We start from the raw sequence: 21,464 nt of genomic DNA, 5'->3' as shown, positions 1-21,464 counted from the left end.
CAAGTTAAAAATCAAAATTAAATTTGAATTTGGGATTACATTGTCCAAAGGAGCCTAAGGGAGTTAGGGGCTTCATTCTCATTAATGCTATATTAAAATATATAAAGATTATTTACCATTTCCCTTGCTTTATCAAGTGAAATTGGTGGTTCCAGGCACCTTGTAAAGAAGAATGTAGTTACTGTCACTTATAAAGGGAAGGATGGCCCAGTGGTTAGGGTACTAGCCTGGGACTGGTTATTTCCCTGAGAATAATTGGCTAAGAGAGAGAGAGAGAGTATGCTCATGCACTCCTGATTCTGAAGAAATCTTAAAACTTTGAATTGCTCTGACATTGGTATACCAGACAGTTCCACTGCTCACACAACCACCTACAGACAATAGATCCTTCAGTACCGGGGTTTCTGATTTTCTGCTTATGAAATCCACAGCTCCAGATTTCTTTTCTGCTTCCAGCCTCTGATGCTCTGAAACTCTGAGCTCATCTCGAAGCTCCAGGTTCTGTTTGGTCAGCATCTCAATCTGATGTTTTAGCTTGCCATGGGCAGCATGCCAGTGGGACTCATTTCTCCTGAACTCCTCCTGGAGCCCTGCAATCTGCTGTTTTAACATCTGTTATTAGGGAAAGGCACAGAACGTTAGTGCACCATTCCAGACGAGGCAAGCGCAGCTCATGCATTTGGAAAGACACATGAAATCTGTTGTTTTGCTTAAAGCTTTATTGAAACTTTTCATTATGACATAAACACACACAAAACAAAATCACACCAGATCTACCAAAATACACAGCAATAAATAAAACAAACAAACAGAAATCCATGCTGCAGAAGAGCCAAAGAAAAGGAGCCTAAGAAAAAGGAATAGGTATTAGCCCCCTACAGTATTTAAGGTGTACTGACAAGCATCTACAGCAGTGAGATATTAAGCCAAAAGGGATGATTTTCAGAACTGCTGAACACCCACTATAAATGAAGTCAGTGGAAGTTGCTGGTGATCAATACCTTTCAAAATCAGGATCTAACATTCCAACCATCATGGAGCATCTCACTGTGTTTGCATTAAAAAAAAAAAGATTTTCTTTAAGCGGCTTGGACTGATGGAACAATTTGACTGATTCAGGTTCTGATCCTAATGAGTCTAGAACATCCACAACTCTTGCTGACGTCAATGACAACTCAAGCCTGGATGTCTTTCAAAAAGACATGCTGTAGCTCAAACAGAAGTTATGGGCTTGATGCAGAGATTAGTAGATGAGGTTCTTGGGCCTGTGTGATGCAGGAGGTCAGCCTAAATGATCATAATGGTCCCTTCTGATCTTAAAATAAAAATCTATGAATCTATGGACACTGGCCAAGCCATTTTAGAAATACATTTAAGCGTACATCTCCTTAGACATGCCCTGCCCCTTTATTAATCCTGCACCTTTAAATGTAAAGGAGTGGATGTGCAAAGATCTCGAGCCTTTCCTTTGCTCAGGGAGAACTACACCTAATGCTTAATTGTAATCTGTCATTTTGACAGATAGGGAGGAACTGGCTGAGAATTTGAAAGTGGAAGGCATCTTGGGTGAAAGTGATCACGAAATGATAGAGTTCATGATTCTAAGGAATGGTAGGAGGGAGAACAGCAAAATAAAGACAAGAAGGCAGACTTTAGCAAACTCAGGGAGTTGGTTGTAAGATCCCATGGGATACAAGTCAATAGAAGACAGTTGGCAGTTTTTCAAAGAGACATTATTAAGGGCACAAGAGCAAACTATCCCATTGCATAGGAAAGATAGGAAGTATGGCAAGAGATCACCCCGGCTTAACCAGGAGATCTTCAATGATCTAAAATTAAAAAAAGAGTCCTACAAAAAGTGGAAACTAGGTCAAATTACAAAGGATGAATATAAACAAATAACACAAGTATGTAGGGACAAAATTAGAAAGGCCAAGGCACAAAATGAGATCAAACTATCTGGAGACATAAAGGGTAACAAGAAAACATTCTATAAATACATTAGAAGGAAGAGGAAGACCAAGGACAGGGTAGGCCTGTTACTCAATGAGTAACATAGTGAATGCCAGTGAAAATGAGGTAGGATCAGAGGCTAAAATAGGGAAAGAACAAGTTAAAAATTACTTGGACAAATCAGATGTCCTCAAGTCACCAGGGCCTAATGAAATGCATCCTAGAATACTCAAGGAGCTATTAGCGATTATTTCTGAAAAGTCATGGAAGACAGGAGAGATTCCAGAAGACTGGAAAAGGGCAAATATAGTGCCAATCTATAAAAAGGGAAATAAGGACAACCCAGGGAATTACAGACCAGTCATCTTAACTTCTGTACCCAGAAAGATAATGGAGAGAATAATTAAGCAATCAATTTGCAAACAGCTAAAAGATAATAAGGTGATAAATAACAGTCAGCATGGATTTGTAAAAAACAAATTTTGTGTCAAACCAACCTGATAGCTTTCTTTGACAGGGTAACAAGCCTTGTGTATGGGGGGAAGTGGTAGACATGGTATATCTTGACTTTAGTAAAGCTTTTGATACTGTCTCACACGACCGTCTCATAAACGAACTAGGGAAATGCAACCTAGATGGAGCTACTATAAGGTGGGTGCAAAACTGTTTGGAAAACCGTTCCCAGAGAGTAGTTATCAGTGGTTCATAGTCATGCTGGAAGGGCATAATGAGTGGGGTCCCACAGGGATCAGTTCTGGGTCCGGTTCTGTTCAAAATCTTCATCAATCATTTAGATAATGGCATAGAGAGTACACTTATAAAGTTTGCGGACGATACCAAGCTGGGAGGGGTTGCAAGTGCTTTGGAGGATAGGATTATAATTCAAAATGATCTGGACAAACTGGAGAAATGGTCTGACGTAAATAGGATGAAATTCAATAAGGACAAATGCAAAGTACTCCACTTAGGAAGGAACAATCAGTTGCACACATACAAAATGGGAAATGACTGCCTAGGAAGGAGTACTGTGGAAAGGGATCTGGGGGTTATAGTGGACCACAAACTAAACATAAGTCAACAGTGTAACGTTGTTGCAAAAAAAGCAAATATCGTTCTGAGATGTATTAGCAGGAGTATTGTAAGCAAGACACGAGAAGTAATTCTTCCGCTCTACTCCGCGCTGATTAGGCCTCAACTGGAGTATTGTGTCCAGTTCTGGGTGCCACATTTCAGGAAGGATGTGAACAAATTGGAGAGAGTCCACAGAAGAGCAACAAAAATGATTAAAGGTCTAGAAAACGTGACCTATGAGGGAAGATTGAAAAAATTGGGTTTGTTTAGTCTGGAAAAGAGAAGACTGAGAAGGGACATGATAACAGTTTTCAAGTATGTAAAAGTATGTACAAGGAGGAGGAAGAAAAATTGTTTTTCTTAACCTCTGAGGATAGGACAAGAAGCAATGGGCTTAAATTGCAGCAAGGGAGGTTTAGGCTGGACGTTAGGAAAAAACTTCCTAACTGACAGGGTGGTTAAGAATTGGAATAAATTGCCTAGGGAGGTTGTGGAGTCTCCATCATTGGAGATTTTTAAGAGCAGGTTAGACAAGCACCTGTCAGGGATGGTCTAGATAATACTTAGTCCTGCCATGAGTGCAGGGGACTGGACTAGATGACCTCTCGAGGTTCCTTCCAGTTCTATGATCCTATTATTTTTTCTTGCACTAAGTGGTTTTGCATTCATTCTTTGCGTATTTCCAGACAAATTGAACAGTATATTTTAAATCCTTGACCCTTTGGAACAAAACCCTGCAAACCCCAACCCCTAACACTAGCAAAGGCAGTGAGGAAAAGCAGCAGTTTCCCCATCCTCCCTCTCCCGTCTCTTCATCCTCTCCCTCCTTTCTTCCTTCAAGCACATAATTCTTTCTTCTTCTGCAACTTCACCATTAATAGTGCACTGTGGGGTAGTGGAATTGTGATTTACCTCTTAATCTGCCAGATGTGGGACATGCCTCCAAACTGAGGTGGACACAAGAAAGCTATTTATTTATATATTTATGCACCCACCATTATGGCACTGGGGGCACTTGATGTACATTGACAGGCTTGATCCTGCACAAGGGCAGGTGTGTATTGTTGCTTGTTAAAAGCAGAAGGTGAAAAGTGATGAGCAAGCAAAGACAGCGGGGGTACCCAATCTTGCAAGGATGAATGATGTTGTGCACCTGCTATGTTATTAATGTAAGGCATTTGACTTAATCTTGCATGCAGTGTTGTTGCGGCCATGTTGGTCCCAGGATAGCGGTGAGACGAGATGGGTGAGGTAATATCTTTTATAGAGAAGTTGGACAATCTTGAAAAGTTGGTCCAATAAAAGGTATTATTACCTCACCCACCTTGTGTCTCTTGATCCTGCACGACTTTGTAATTTAAAAATTAGCACTATATAAAATCAATGTAGCCCATATTAAATGGATTAAAAATTGATTCATTGATAGATCTCAAAAAGCAATTGTAAATGGGGAATCATCATCCAGTGAGGTGTTTGTAGTGGATTCCCACTGGGATTTGGAGTGGTAAATGATGATAGGAACAGGTCAGTTATAGAGAGTGATCTTAGTAAGCTGAGCTCATTTGAACGTGTATTTTAATTGAGTCAAATGCAAAGTCATACATTTAGGAACAAAGAATGTAGGTCATAGTTCCAAGATAATGGACTGTATCCTGGAATGCACTGGCAAAGAAAAGGACTTGGTAGATAACCAATTAAACATTAGGTCCCAGTGCAGTGCAGTGCTGTAGCTAAAAGGGCAAACGTGATTCTTGGATGTATAAGGAGGGGAATATCAAGTAGGAATAGGCAGCTGGTATTATCTCTGTGTATGGGATTGATGAGACCATTACTGAAATGCTGTATCAGTTCTGGAGTCCACATTTCAAAGAGGATATTGAAAAATTGAAAAGGATTCAGAAAAGATCCACAAGAATGATTTGAGGTCTGGAAATCATGTTTTATTGGGAGAGACTTAACTCAGTCTAGTTAGTATATCCAAGAGGAGTTTAAGAGGTGAATTGATTATGGTCTACAAATACTTACATAGGGAAGTGATTTCTAAATCTAGCAGAAAAAGGCATAATGCTATCCAGTGACTGGAAACAGAAGCAAGACAAATTCAGACTGGAAATAAGTTGTAGATTTTTAACAGTGAGGGCAATTCACCATTGGAACAAGTTATCTCAAAGCATGGTGGATTCTCCATCACTTGAGGAGCAATTCTCATATCCATTCTAGGATGGACTACAAACTGATCTTTAAAATCACATTTTCTTTTCCCCCTTCTTTATACACTACTTACTTGTATTTCTTCTGATTTGACTTCCTCCCAAGTGACTCTAGCTGCTGTTGCGTACTTCTTAAATTCAACCTTTTCTTTCTGCGGTGTGTGAATGCGGTCTGTCTTATATTCTTCTAAGCAATTAAGTTCTTGAGCCTTGCTGGTCTCAAGCTGATCCATTCGTGTTCTGTTCAAAAGGTAAATTTGGGGATTATGAAGCTGTTGTAAAGAATGTAGGTTGAATCCTGTCTTTGGATGAGTATCCAGGATTCCCAGATTTAGGGCTTGATTTTCAGAGGTCTCGGGCATTCACAGCAGACACTGAAGTCAAGGGGAGCAATAGGTACTCAGCACCTCTGAAAAAATCAGGTCCTTAATCACTGAGAGTCTCAGGTGAGTGTTTGGAGGTAGAGTTTGTCTTTTTGAGCAAATGGAAGGAAATTCCCATTGGGATTTTCTTCCCAGCCAGCTCTATAGCCATGAATTTTATAGGCTTTCAAACACATTTTCTTAAGCCATGAAGGGATAAATTATGGCAGCCAGTGTCAGGCCAGGACATTTTTAGTAAGGCATGCAATGATTCAATTCTAAACTTGAATGCCTTAGGTAGTCCAATCTTTTTAGTGATGTTGCACAATATGGTGTCCTTTATGCAGCATGACCATGCCCCTGGTGACTGTGAGGTCACACTGTACAGAAGACACCAGACAGAATCATCCTACAGGCCAGATCTGGCCCATGGGCCACCAGTTGGATCATGTTTTTTAATTCTGGGGCATGCAATGCATGCGTTGCATACCTAGACGGCACACCATTGATCCCAGCCCAGAGCAGTTGTGCTTGAAAAGAGAGAGAGAGCACAGGTGGCTCCTTCCCCACACATACCCATGCAGGGTGCAAGGTTGGAGGCTGAGCTTCCGGAAGCCCTAGCTTCCCCGGAGTGAGAATGGCCATAGACCTTACGTACCAGTTAGTGGATAGGGAGCTGTTGGGAATTCTTGCTAGAGGTATGGCAAGTCCAAGTGCCCAATGTACAATCTTAGCACCTAGGAGACATTTTGCCATTCCAATCCTAAAGCCTCTAGATGCCAGCACTGGGGCAGTGCATGTTTTCCCCCACGGGAGCTCCAGGCTGTAAGTTCTTAATAGAGCCCAGAATCAGGGCCGGCTCCAGGCACCAGCGTAGGAAGCAGGTGCTTGGGGCGGCCAATTCAAAGGGATGGCACTCTGGGGCGGCACGTCCAGGTCTTCGGCAGCAATTCAGCGGCAGGCCCCTCATCCCCTCTCTTCCTCTTTGAGCTGACGCCAAATTGCCACAGAAGAGGAAGAGATGGAGGACCCGCCACCGAACTGCCGCCGAAGAAGCAGCGCGATTTAGCTGCCGCCGAAGTGCTGCCGCTTGTCTTTTTTTTTTTTTTTTGCCGCTTGGGGCGGCAGAAAAGCTGGAGCCAGCCCTGCCCAAAATGTAGCATATTTGTATGAACTGAAATCAGTGTTTGGCCAAAATGCTTACCCCATTTTTTGAATATATTATATCATTTGTTAGCCTCATAGGCAGGCACATGAGGTGGCAGTGAGGTGGTTAAGAGCATTCACCTCACTAACTGAGCCTGTCACTGCAGAGTGTTCTCTAATGTACAAAATGGAAACTAACACTGACATTAAGAGACGCACAGGCCCCCTCCTCCTCCTGCCCGAAGGAAGGTGCCACTGCAGGAGAGACCTTTACAGTTTATTCATTTGGATTTAATTCATTCGTTCCTTTTTTTTAAAATGAGCCGTTACAGTATTCTGGGTTCATGAACATTAAAAGTAATACATCTCCCCAGTAACCAATTAACTCCTCACCCCAACATCTAGTAGGAGTAATAAATACAACACCCCTACTTATGCCCATCTTCTCCGTGCCCCTTTTGAGAACAGAAGTGTTACCCAGAAAGTCAACAAAGTTGGACCACAGCAGGAAGCAATTCTAAAGTGGAGGGTCTTTCACGGCAAATGCCCTACTTTCATAGCTAGACCAGTGAGCAATCAGTTCCAGCACCTCAACTGATTTCATCTGCTGCAGAATCACCCAAAGAGACCAGACGTGTTTCAGTTAGGGTTGACCCCAACCTTTTAGGGGCCTTATACAATTGATTAAAACCAAAGCCTTGAATTGCACATGGAAGTGAATTGGCGGTCAGTGCACATCACAGGTGTAAAGTGTTCCCTGCAGAAAACACTGCCTACAAAGCAGACCTCCATGTTCCATGCAAACTGAAGTTCTCATGAGGTTTTCAGCTGTAGCCCCATGTAAAGCACATTGCAACGACCTAATTGTGAACTGACAAAGACCCTGGTGATGGAAGCAAAATCCACAGCCAAGAGAAAACCTTCTAGCTAAACGGAGGGAAAAAGCACCCATGATTGCTGTTGCTACCTGGACATCCAGAAGCTGCTGTAGATCCACCAAGAACTGCAGGTTATATGTCACAAACGGCAGAAAACTCCCCAGAAATAATCTTCACCAAATCTCCTTACAGCTTCCCACAGCCAACAGCAATTACCTCAGTTCGGTCTGGGTGGAGTCTCAGTCTACTAGCTCTCATCTCCACCCCGGTCTCCGTTAGGCACTGTGTATATGCCAAATTCTAAACTCAGAGAATGTTCACCCTCCAGTCTGCACTCCTCATGCCTGCAGAGGCCTAAGGAAAAAAATGTGTTTGGAAACCAGAGAATGGATAGGAGCCTGGACAGGTCCAGGCATGCCAGCTGACTCTCTCAATAGGGCTCTTATTGCTTCGACCAGGCAAAAAAGTCAACATGGAATAACTGAAGAGCTCTATCACTGTGGTTACCAGCCAGGGCTCCTGATGTGCTCATTAGTTTAAAAATACAGAGCCAGATCCTGAGCTGGTGTAAATCATTGTGAGGTCATTGACGTCAATGGAGCTAAGTGAGTTTACCCCAGCTGAGGATCTGGCCCACAAACTGGAAAGAGGAAATGAAAAGGTCTACACTACACAGCATGCCATCTATGGATTCGTGGATAAACATCTTTGTGAAAATGGTAGAGGCAACTACAGCTAACTCCACCAAAACACTGTCAACAACACTCTTTTTAGGGCCAACACTATTATTAGATGCCAAAGCACTATACTCAGTAAGACAAACCCACCAGAGGGCACCATCTATCTAGAGGAGCAGAGTACAGTGCTGTCTGGGAAAGTATTGCATTAACTCTGCATGAGAAACATCACTTAGCAGCTGAAGGTAACACCAGTACATAACTTTGGGAAAACTGCAGCCTACTTTCTTTTACTGCTTTTTTAGATGTTAAACATAAACAGCCCAAACCCACAAGCTCTCACACATGGAACTCCTATTGCAGTCCATTGGAGATCAGCCTGCAGGATGCTTGTGGGATCATACCCAGAAAAATATCTTTAATGAAGCAATTTATAATAAATGCAAAGTATTTTGGGCAAGGATAGCTAAGGAAAAATATAGCACACTGTAATGCTGAAAGGACCTGATCCTAAGCTCTTTGAAATCAATGGGAGTGAACATATAAAAGTGTAAACTTATGGTTTGGTTTGGGGCGTGTTCAGTTTGCAACATGTATTCAATTTTTTTTAAAGGAATGCAAAAAAAAAAAATCTAAATCAAGAAATTACTCTTACTTTACATAAGAAAAAAAAATTCTCATATCGAGTAAGAAATAGAATGAACACAGTAATACCAAAAAAAGGAGTTTGTATTACAATAGATATATGGTGAGCAGGGCTGGCTCTGACTTTTTTGCCGCCCCAAGCAACAACAACAACAAAAAAAACAGGGTGCAGGGCGGCCGGACCCGGAGGCAAAGCAAAAAAAACCAAAACCCCAGGGCGCAGGGCGGCCGGACCTGGAGGCAAAGCAAAAAAACCCAAAACCCCAGGGCGCAGGGCGGCCGGACCCGGAGGCAAAGCAAAAAAATTAAAAATAAAAAAAAAAAAATAGGGCAGCCGTGCCGCCCTACGATTGGACGGAATGCTGCCCCTTAGAATCTGCCGCCCCAAGCACGAGCTTGCTTGGCTGGTGCCTGGAGCCGCCCCTCATGGTGAGTGTAGGTTCTAACAGCTTGCAGACACGTTTTAAAAAAAAAATCACACTGGGTTTGAATTTAACCATGCTACGATTTTATTACAGGCACCCCAATGGCTACCGGGTACCTACAGCTGAGATGGTTCCCTCTATTCCAAACCCCTGTTTTCAATCATCATTTTCTTCAAAATATTACGTTTTGGACTGAAAACTTTCCTGCTTGATCTCAACCGAGGAGAAAATTGTTTGAATTTTGCAAACAAACATTTTACAGCTAAGCAATTTTTCAGATGCTTTATTGCACTTAGATTATTTACAAATCAGCTCTTTTGAAACTTCAAGCTTGGCACATCCGTAGTTCCAAATACATCTTTTGCCTGGTTTGGATAGATACCACTATATAAAGGTGAGTAAATCTAAATGTGACATAGGATGATAACCAGGTTGGGCCTGATCTTCTGAGATGGGAGTGCCCCCAGCTCACAGTGACTTCACTGTGACTTAAGGATGCTCAGCAACTTGTACAGATCATTCAGCATTTCACAAGATCAAGCCCTAAAACTAGTCATCTGGCCACAGTTTTCAAATCTGTGTGCCTCTAGTTAGTCAGCTACATCCATATTTGGACATCCACATAAATGGCCTGCTTTTCAGAGCATCCACAGCTCCCACTGAAATGAGGCCACTTATGTAGGATTTAACAATCTAGCTTTAGGAATCCAAGACTGAAAATATTGGCCGTAGTGCGTGTTCAGCTAGATTTGTTTTGCATACCATGGGATGGTTTACGTACCTGAGAAAATGCCTTGCTTTCTCTTGTTCTTCTTTCATCCTCGCTAGAAGAGGGGTTTCTCCATGATATACACCAACTTCCTTTTCCAATTCCTCTAACTTGTCAGTAAGCCTTCTCTGAGCTGCTTCTATGAAGACAATCATGTTAGTACATATAACTTACTGTGTATTCATTAAAATAGTGCACATATTTAACTACAGTAGAATTGCACAGACCAGGAAAATGTAAATTTCTTTGACATTAACATCTTGGGACCCAATCCTGAACCTATTCACTATACAGCAGTGGCTCTCAAACTTTTTTACTGGTGACCCCTTTCACATAGCAAGCCTCTGAGTGCGACCCCCCCTTATAAATTAAAAACACTTTTTTATATATCTAACACCATTATAAATGCTGGAGGCAAAGTGGAGTTTGGGGTGGAGGTTGACAGCTCATGACCCCCCATGTAATAACCTTGCGACTCCCTGAGGGGTTCCGACCCCCAATTTGAGAACCCCTGCTATACAGCATAATGCTTACTAGTGCAAATTAAGCACTACACCTGGCAGTAAGTTTAATGGATTGGGGGCTATGTCTGGGCCAAGGTATAAATTCCATTTTGGTTTTTGTTAATGCCACGCTGTATTTCAACCTCCATTTTGAATGTAACTTTTGAAGTGGCTTTGAGCATCCATTTTGTAGCAGGAACTTGACAGCTAGTGAAAAGTCTGTGTCTGAGGAGGTGTGACAGAGCAATCAAGGGCCATCAACACTGAATGGCTCTACTCCAGTGGAACAATTATTATTAATTATTTGTATTATTGTAGCTTCTCTACCAGCAGGATCACTGACATTGAACGACTCTCTGCCCAGACATTCCTTGTATAAGAAATTCCTTCACTAAGCCTGTGTTTCCTTGCTTTCCTGCCATGTTGTCCCCGAAGTGTGTAACTAGAAAAACCAGAGCTCCCATAGCCAAGAATGGAACGAAGGAGGGGGATGTGTATGAGCAACAAGGGGCTCAGGCACTGGTTCCTGGGTCCAGGCAATCAGACTGTAAGGTCCCACTGCCCAAGAAGAGGGTCAGACATGGATCTGCAACTGGGAATGTGCCTGAGCTAGGAACAGTGACTATCCACTACTCGTATCCAGATCCTGGGAGTGTATTAGTATGTGGGATTCAGTGATTGGATCCAATTACTACAGACTAGAGTCCATCCAGAGAGTGGGACTGGACCAGGTTGTGACAGTATTTGCAGGATCAGGCTCTTGGTTACTGTAAATCCAATTGGAATTCACCCCCGTTAAGTACAATGTGCTGCACCAAAAAATTTCTAATTCAGAACAGAGGAGCCTCTCAGAACTTTCACCTGGACATCAAACCGATCCAGAGGGGAAAGGAGACTGAACATGGCAGAAGCACAGTAATAAATAAATAGATAATTAACTTCCACTCAACCCCAGAAAATAAGTAACTAAATTGCATGGGCATGTGGTATTTTTATAATTTTAGGAATTGCAGCCCTGGGCTTCCAGGGGTCCAATGAACCAGAAACCACAGGGCAGGCTCTTTTTCTGCCACTGTAGTTCCCAAGTATTGTCCTTATCGCTCAAATGGAAATAGAAAAATCCCTCCTGAAAACCCACTTCCTCTGCAAGACTCTCCCCACATTAAGAAGAAATGTAAGAGGATCAAATAAAATATAAGATTAAATCGAGTTTGTAATAGGGTTACCATATTTGAACATTCAAAAAAGAGGACACTCCACGGGGCGGGGATTAACCTTTGCTGTTGCAGTGCCCTCCCGGACGTTTTTAGATATTTAAATAGGGTTACCATACGTCCGTACTTTCCCGGAGGAATTTTTAAATTTTAAATTTAAAAATTCCTCCCGGATGGCAATTTAAGAACCAAAAAGCCTGACATGTCCAGGAAAATATGGACGTATGGTAACCCTACCTAAAGTTCTTGTTTAAAAAGATGGGCCTGAACTAGAAATGAGCTCCATTTCACATGTGTGGGTCCCAGCTGCTCCCTGCCCCTCTCATTGAAGCAGGTGTGCAGGGTTACTGCCCTGGGAACTGCAGGGCAGCAGTGGACATGGGGCCGGCTGCAGACAGGGGCATGGGGCAGGGCTAGCTGGAGGCAGGGGGTGTGAGGCTGGCTGCGGGCAGGGCAAGGGGTGTGTAGCTGGCTGGAAACGGGGTGTGGGGTTGGCTGGAGGCAGGGGAGTGCGGGATTGGCTGGAGACGGGGGGTGTGGGGCTGTCTGGAGGCAGGGCAGGGGCTGACTGGGGGGTGTGGGGCTGGCTGGAGGCAGGGGAGTGCGGGATTGGCTGGAGACGGGGGGTGTGGGGCTGGCTGGAGGCAGGGCAGGGGCTGACTGGAGGTAGGGGCTGGCTGGAGGCAGGGCAGGGGGTGCGGCAGGGGCTGGCTGTAGACAGGAGGTGTGGGGCTGGCTGTGGGCAGGGTAGGGGGTGTGGGGCTGGTGCGGGCAGGGGGTGCGGCAGGGGCTGGCTGCAGGCAGGGTGTCGGGTACTCACGGGGAGAGCGGCTCGGGGCAGCAGCGCACGGAGCAGCCCGAGCCGAGCAGCAGGACTCAGCCCAGGCCAGCAAAGCAGCCAGGGACCCGCCAGGCAGCAGCAGCAGCGGGAGCCCCAAGGCCAGGCCCAGCAGCAGCAGCGGGAGCCCCAGGGCCAGGGGAGCAGCACAGCAACAGGGCCCGTGCCCAGGGCCAGGCGGCGGCCACATGACTCCCGCTCCCACAGCGCCGCGCCCCCGGCCGGTGTGGGGCCGGAAGAGGAATGGCATCACTTCCTGGCTGGCCAGAGCCCATCAAAACCGCAGCGCCCCCTCACACAACGGGGTGAAGCGGGTTACACATTTAGCCGGGGCCGGGCGAGCATCCCAGACACACAGCTCCTACAGGTAACTCTAGGCTTACCATGCCTCCCTATTTTCCCGGACATGTTCGGCTTTTTGGAAATTCCTCCCGGACGGCGATTTGAGAACCAAAAAGCCGGACATGTCCGGGAAAATACGGACGTATGGTAACCCTAGTTTGTAAGGTAACTCTCCCCTCTGGTTCTTCCAATGCATCCTGCTTTTTCTTGTGGGCTGAATGTCTCCTATACTGTAAACTCTTCAGGGCAGAGGCTGTCTTAATGTCTGTGTCTTGCACAGTGCCAAGCACGTTTGCCTGTGCTTAATAGCAATACGAATTAATTACAAAATGAGAGATGTGATGTTGGCATCTGAGCACATGGCCGGGAACCAGGATATAACAGGCATAACTTCACTGACGATTCACCAGGGATGAATTTGAACCCCTCAGCTTTAATCCCAGATCTCAAACCAGCTCCCATTCTGGCCTTGTACATGACACTTAAACTCTCTCTCAGTTTCTCCATCCCTAAAATGGCAGCAACTCAACTTTGGTGACAACTCTGGGTGCGGTGAGGATGAATTAACAATTTGTAAAGTGCTGTGAAGATGTGAAGTATTATGAGGGCTAAGCAACCACACCTACACATCCACACCGAAACAGTATTAAATGATATACAATTAGTAGTGGGTGGGCTCAGTCCAGCTCCTAGTGCACAGTTGCTCTCCTCATGAAACCAGTTACAAGTGGCACTGATAGACGTCCTTGTTGGCAGTCTCTGCAAAGAGGCCAAGACTGGAACGGGCATATAGACTGAACTATCCCCTCAGCCCTAGCGGGAGCTTGGTTTTTCTAGGTCAGGGCTGAGGAATGTTGGCATGGTGGTTGGCATGGCATGGGATGGTGCATGCACTAATGGAGCATGTGTAGAACAGAGATGCAAGTACGGCAGTACGGTCTGGTACGCCGTACCAGTAAGATATTTATAGCCGGTACTCCATATCGGAAAGACACAGGAGCAGAACGCGGAGCTGCTGGGTGGCCATACACCTGCAGCTCCTCCGGCGTGACTGTACCACCTCCATCCCTGCCCCCAGCCCTTCCATGCAGCTGCATCTCCTTTCTGGGGTCTGTACAGCAGCCCTGCCAGAGGACAGGGCTGGGGGCAGTACAGCCCGCTGGAGGAGCTGCCAGGTGGCCCCATGTTCTGCTCTTTCGCCTGTGGTTCTGGAGAGCCCTGTGGTTCAGAAGTCTCCGGCACAGCGGGAAGAGGACAGAGGCCTGCCCCCCCAGGTAACGTGGGTTGGATCATGGGGAGGGGAGAGCACCGGGAGAGCATGGGGCCCTGGGCTAGGGGTGGGGCAGGGAGAAGTCACGTGGGGTGTCATGTGCCCCCCCCCTTTAGCTGGTGCTCCCCTTTGTGTCCCTCCCATGAGTGCAGCGTACTGGTAAGAAATGAATTCTACTTGCACCACTGGTGTAGAATCATTATAAACCAAGAAAAATTCAACTTCTACTGACATGGGGAAAGAAGTTTTACTTAGCCCTTACCTAGCATACCCAGAACTGGTTTTCTTTGTGCCCTCTCCTCTGCAAGGGTTTCTTTACTTTTGAACGCAGGGAATAGGCTGGCCACCAGATCACATGTGGAGGGTGATGACTGCAGATCTACATTTTTAACATCCCCAACATTACTCTCACTCCTTGGCTCAGGCTCTCTTCCACCTCTTGCAGATCTCGGGGACCGAAAGGGAGACTTTCGAAGAGAAGAGCAAGCCTTGTTTCCTTTCAGCCTGGCAACCCCATTACCAGACTCACTGCTGCTTGTGCTGAGGGAGAGATCCTGCTTGCCTTTTATCTCTTGAGCACCCAGTTTCTTTGGAGGTGGCTTGGTGTGCTTTTTCAGGGCCAGCTCTTCTGCTCCACTGGGCTCATCAGTAGCATAATCAGCATCAGAGAGATCCAAATTTTTGTCTGTGCGACCTGCTTTCTGAGGCATGTGCGTTGTGGGAGACCGAGTGCAGTAAGATTTGGGGTCATCCTCACTGTCAGTGGATGTGCAGCCTGACCCACTAGACAAAGGTTGAGCATTCAACCTGTTGGCAGCACTTCTATTACTTTGCCACTCTTGCTGGTGGCTGACAGATGTGATATTCTTTTTCCTGTCCATGCCTTGAGTTGATTTGTGGGTAACTTTCATTATTCTGTCATTAACCATCTTAAACCCAGTGATGGTTCCTCTTTGGGTCTCTGGGCTTTTGCTCACAGTGTAATCTTCATTGTGGCAACTGCTAATTCCTTTCACATCTGGTGTGAATTTGAGGCTTGTGCTCCAATCCATCTGCTTGGTTTGGCTTCCTTCTAAATTCTGAAGCTTAGAACCTTCTTGAAGGATTTCCAAGGGCTTTTCTGCTCTCTGAGTTAGATTGCCCCTCACACGCTGATCCACAATATCTAGGTCCTTTTGAACTGTAGACTCCATGGAATTTTTGTCTGCTTTGTCTGAATGTCCTAGAGAATCAGTACTTTGAGCTTTATTTTTCTCACCTATTTGTAGCTTCATTTCAGTAATTTGTTCCTGACACTGCTGCAGGAGTTCAGCCCAGTTCATCTGCAGTGGTACAGCAGGATCCTCCTTTGCACACTCTTCTCCACCACCTCCTTCTCCTCTTTCTTCTGGGCATTGCTCAGGATCTCTTGCCTTACTGTCAACCTGAGCCTTTATTTCACTCAAGGAGACAGTGCAATTTGTATTCTTCTCATTAGAGAGCAACACCGTGGGGCTGCTGGCCCGTCGATGTAAACGATTTAAATGTTTCCCCAGCTGTAATTTTCCTGCATCCTGTTGGCGAGGCAAAGAGAAGAGATTCTGGCAATCAAAGCTAACTCTTCTGGGATGTTTGGCTTGTTCTTTCACAAGGTTCTCTTTATTTTTTTCCAGCCTTGCAATGCCTTCTCCACGTTTCAGGAAAGATTTCCGAGGGGTCACTTTAGCCTCACAGAAGTTCTGCAAATACCAAAAATTATGTTTAAATTATGAGACATTCTTCAAAAATGGAGAGAGAAATCAGATCCCATTAGGCGGAAGCCATAATAATAAAAACAGTTTCTTTGTTGTATGCCACATTTTTCTATTTTCCTTTATATCAAAACTTTTTAAAAACACACAATGCTAGTTTTCCAGCATTTATACTGCTCAAGTCACACAGCACAAAATAAATTCTCACAGGGAGGAATATTATACTGAGATAATGTTCAAACAGTGTTATTTTAGTTAATCATTTTTTAGAAAGTCCTAAAAACCCTTCCAGAGTATTTGGTTAACATAAGTTAAAATTCACTTCTGAAATGCCCCGATATTTTTTGTAACCCTGTTAATTCAGTCCTTGTGCACAGCTATCTTAGAATTTTTATTTCCATGTGATCAAAGTGTTTTCCTATTTCTGCTTTCATAACAATGAAATAGTTTCAATATCTCAGATGAAAGGTATAAAAAATGTTAAAAAGTCATTCAATGATCACTTCGTGGCTAAGGCCCTGCATTTCTTTAAAAAAAAAATAAAAATTACAGAAAAATATATAAATTAACCTGCCTTCATGGTTCTGTGCTCTCTGCAACAGGTGATGACATCAAAGCTAGCACAAAATCATGTCCTCTTTTTCTAAGCTCAGGTATATGGACAAATTAACAAACTGCCGGCAGTATAACTGAAAACAGAACCTGACCCACAGTCACTGCACTAAAGAGTTTAGTGATGACATCAGATGTTGCCAATAAACTCAGATTCTGGCAAGCAAATGATTCTCACTGTTTCTCATAATTTAACAACTGCACTGAAATACATTTTGAGTCTGCGCTTAAATCCAAAATCTGCTCAGATTATTCACAAAAGCAGTCTCGTTGATTTAGTCCATGTTCTGTTAGGGCAACATTCATCCCTGTGCAGATGGACAGGACCAGACCTTTCTGTATCACTTAAATCCCACTAAAATCCTATTTTGAGGCCTCCGGTGGTGCTTAGGTCAAGTGATGGCCCTTTTGCACTGGGGGAAAGAGGACCTTAAACAGGATTTTGTGCTGTATTTTTTTAAAGCTGGGTCAGTTTACTTTTAAAGCACATCTTGAATTACTATACTCTGGGGAAATACAGAGTGATAATGGGTGGAATTTTCAAAAGTAACTAAATCACTTATGAGCACAGGTCCCACTGAAAGTCAATGGGACTTGTGTTCCTAAATAATTTTGGAACTTTTGAAAATCCCTCTCAACATGCACAGAATTGAAAGACAGGAAACAAATAAAGGATATCATAGAAGGCAGAATGATAGAGGAATGTAATGAATATAACTGTGCATTACATACCAAATAATTCACTACTTCATTTTATTATTACATTTCCATGTAGAAAGAAATACTAAGATTTCCCAGAATTTCAGATTAAAGTGAACCATGGATGCCTGCTATTGTGCTGATGTGATCTGGCAAAAGCCTCCCAAAAATTCTGAGAGGTGTTAGAACTCTCCTTTATTTAATTTCAGGCCAGTGAAATTTATTAACGTAAACACCTTTGCTTTTATGTCATATGGACAGCACTAAACGGTGTAGTGAAAAGGTTTATGGTATTAAGTAGTTTGAGTTCTATAAATCTAGATAATCTTTAAAAAAAAAGTTTTCTTACGTTACTTGTATTTTTATAGTAGTACCTGAATTGATTGAGGAATGTATACTGTATACTGTATCACCTTGAAGTTTCCAAATGTTATACATTCTATTCTGGTTTAGTGATATAGAGTACAACGTTCTGGTTTGTGGTGATTATTTTGTCAATTTTGCAATGCTTACTGATAGATAAATTAATGGATAATATTTAAGAGGAGAAAATAGTTGTTTTAATAATCTGTTTATAAGGATAATTTTCCTTGAATTATATTAAAGTTGACCTTTTTCTGAAATCTCACACACCCAGGGATGAATTCCCAGCAAGTGGTCTCAGATTTTTTCTTCACTTGAGTTTTAATTGTATTTATTTGAACTGGAAAACCTAGCTGTAAACAATAGGTCAGCACTTGACAGTTTGCATAGTTGAAAATTACCAGGCTAAGGAGCCTTCTGATTAGAGCGGGTCAGGAATTTTGAGCGGGGAGAGAGGGGAGATTTTTTTGTTGTTGAAAATATGCCAATTTGTTGAAACCAAAACTTTTCACAGGAAGTAGTTGGATTCAATGCATTTTTCAATTCAAAAAATTTTTGTTTAAAAAAAAAGATGTTGATATTTTCAAAATAAAAAATTTCTTGTTTTCTGGTTCAAAACAATTTTTGCACAGAAATTTATGCTAATTAGAGTAAAAAAAGTAAAATAAAATAAAAATGGTCAAAATCAAAATGACAGGTTTTGATTGACCCAAACAGAATTTATTTTCAATTCATAAACATTTTTGAGATTCCAACTTTCTGTCCTGATTCAGACTGGGGAAAAAATGTTGCAATCTTGAAAACTGTCATTGGACAGGAGAACCATTTCCTGCCCAGCTCTTCTTCTGATGCTTAACCAACCTGTGAGAGATTTATAAGAACCTTCTAGATTCTGTATTATGCTTATCACTAAACTAAGATAGTTTACTCTTTCTGTTAACCTCATGTCACATCTGTTCTAATGTGCAAGTGTACCCCATTATTGTTCAGATATCTGAATTGAACAAGAACTACACGACACCATAAAAACTTTCAAACCCAAAATGTGTCCTTTAAGCGCTAAAAAGGCAATACACCCTCCATGCCACAGAAGACCCAAAGCTTGACAGAAACAATATGTTATGATGGGAAGCAAGAAGCAGAAAGCAGAAGCCTCCACATCCCTGTGTGCTGTGGAAGCAAGACTAGGGTTGTTTGTGGGTAGACAGCAGAATGGTGGCATGGACAATAGATCTTCAGACTGCACTGATCCACTGGACCACAAAACTGTGTGTGTACACAAGGAAAGAGATGCTGTACAGCAAGCTACAGCTGCTACTAGAGCCCATACACTGTACCAGCAGCTATGGCCTGAGTGAAAAGGTGACTCATACCCACCTCCAGCTCAGAGGAGGGAGGAATTCATCCTCCTTTACCTGTGCTTTGCACCCCAAGAGAGAGAGGAGTGAGGTCCAGTGGACTGAGTCTTGGACTAAGAGCCAGAAACGTCTGCGTTCTGGCTGTGATATTGATTTCCGCAGTGACCTTGGGCAGCCACTTACCTTCTCTATCTGATTGTCCCAATTTGTAATACACTTAACTCACAAGAGTACTATGTGGATCAATTAATATTTTTAAAGTTATCTGGGGGTGGAAACTACCACACAAAACCTAGAGAAACAAGACGAGTGAGGTAATATTCTTAACTGGACCAACTTCTGTTGATGAGAGAGATAAGCTTTCGCGCTACCTGAAGAAGAGCTCCATGTAGCCCGAAAGCTTGTCTCTCTCATCAATAGAAGTTGGTCCAATAAAAGATATTACCTCACCCACCTTGCCTCTCTAATACCCTGGGACCGACATGGCTACAACTACACTACAAATGCAAAAGCAAAGAATTTTTATTTTTAGGCGTCCTCTGTGCCTGCAGGGAAGTCTTATCCACGTCATTGCTATGAGTGAGAGCTGTCATGTGGTTCCAGACAGGCTATGGCCCTAAGTGCTCTATTATTCAGAAAGCACAGTGGCTTCACCCAGTGCAAAGGTTCACACATGATAATACAAGCAAAGGATTCAATAAGAAACCTAACTGGGCCACCAGAAGCCTAGTCTACAGTACTGGCTTTGGGTGACTGCAAATGAATCATAGCTAGCCCCCAGAGAGGATATGAGAACTACCAGCAGCAGCTGTGGGGCTTCTCCTTTAGCTCAAGTGGTAGAGGCCTGTGTGTTTGGAGCTAAAAGAAAGGGGTCTAGTTCAACTCCTTAGATTTATGTATTTTCTGTAACAATTTTTTCTGATGTCCACACTTATTAATCATATTACACTAGGCTAACAGTTTCAAACTTGAATGCCTAAAGTTAAAGCACTTAAATCCATAATGAGGCACCTATATTAGTAGTCTGATTTCAGTTGTTGAGGCGCTGGGCTTCTGACTGACTTTGGATTTTTCAGCGTCTCTGAAAATCAGCCACTAATTTAGGTGCCTATATATGGATTTAAGTGCCTAATTTTAGGCACCCAAGTTGGAAAATTTTGGCCCTAATTTCTACTACTATTTCACATTTTATTCAGTAGCACCTACATACTAGCTATCCCTTATGCAAATGGGAGTACTAAATGACACGCAACAACTTATTTCCTTCTGTGTTATCTCTAGTGTTACTAAATATGATACTGGAAAAAAGAAGAACAGCCCCTAAGGATGAGATAAGTTTGCCTGCAGCTAAGGCAGGTATGACTGTTTTGTGTAATATCATATAGAAAGGAAGATAATGTATCAGTTTGAGTTAGTGCGTTACTTTGTTGGTGGACAAAGAGGAAACAGGAATCTATTGCTCTGGGTTTCCAAACGTTTGATACTGAATTGTATGTCTTCCAGGTCAGTAAATATAGCAAGGTGGCAGAGCTGGTAGACAGGATTGAAGATAAAATGCAGGTCTCAGTCACCCCAATTTCAAGTGGACAAAAGCCACTGCTACATTTGACATTAAGGGCCAGATTTTCAAGAGTGCTCAGCACCCAGTGGCTCCCGTTGTGACACTCATCCAGTGTGCTGAGCGCTGTTGAAAATCTGGCTCCATCCACATTGTACCCTTTCTGTCAGTCTCAGCAGAAAGGACTTAACGAGCCTTGGAAAATGATGTGTCTTCTCACCCCCATTCCCACATAGCTCATCCAGATCAGGTTTGGAGTACAACGTCAATAAGGCATGTGAGAAGTCTGGACTGTTAGTGTCCAAGATATACCTGTTCTGTGAATTATTTGAAGATCTGTCTTCAGGGCAGCCAAATCAGAACATGTCACCAGGATTAAGGGTTTGATGCTGCCCAAGGTGCTGAGCACTCTGGCCCCAGTTCAGCAAAGCACTTAAGCACATGCTGATCTTTAAGCATGTGAGCAATCTCACTGATTAAGCACGTGGGATTACTCATGTGCTTAATTTGCAGGATTGGGACCAGCATGCTCAGCACTGGGCAGAATGAAGCACTAAATTCACATTAGAAAAGACAAAAAGCAGAGGGACATGATTATCAAACACCACCAGTTTTAGGATAGGGAACGGTGACCAATGGAATAACAGAGCCATCCTGAGATTTAATTTAGTTTAAATAAACTGGAGGAGGCTAGAATATAGGCCATGGAGTACCTAGATGAGTAGGATACTGTGAATATTAAACAGCCCACAAAATGTCAGCAATATCATAGGCAAACAGTGCATTTCTGGGGACACAACTTTAGTTTGTGGAAGCTAGTCTAGGCCCCTCTACCATTATT

At 43.3% G+C, this 21,464-nt stretch overlaps 1 protein-coding gene across 1 annotated transcript in view; it reads right to left on the bottom strand.

Annotated features, from left to right (window-relative positions):
* Window positions 1–21,464, bottom strand: part of LOC135876836 (centromere protein J-like) — a 54,304-nt gene that overhangs the window by 12,537 nt on the left and 20,303 nt on the right. Inside the window, exons 7-10 of the mRNA XM_065402190.1 lie at window positions 14,566–16,021; window positions 10,149–10,275; window positions 5,309–5,474; window positions 397–612 (exon numbers count right to left, since the gene is read on the bottom strand). Coding sequence (XP_065258262.1) covers window positions 397–612; window positions 5,309–5,474; window positions 10,149–10,275; window positions 14,566–16,021 — 1,965 coding nt within the window. The remainder of the gene's footprint in view (window positions 1–396; window positions 613–5,308; window positions 5,475–10,148; window positions 10,276–14,565; window positions 16,022–21,464) is intronic.

The sequence above is a fragment of the Emys orbicularis genome, chromosome 3 (genome assembly GCF_028017835.1).
Source record: "Emys orbicularis isolate rEmyOrb1 chromosome 3, rEmyOrb1.hap1, whole genome shotgun sequence".
Taxonomy (NCBI): Eukaryota; Metazoa; Chordata; order Testudines; family Emydidae; genus Emys; species Emys orbicularis.
Note: the sequence above shows the minus strand (reverse complement) of the source record. Positions and strands in the feature narration are given on the sequence as shown.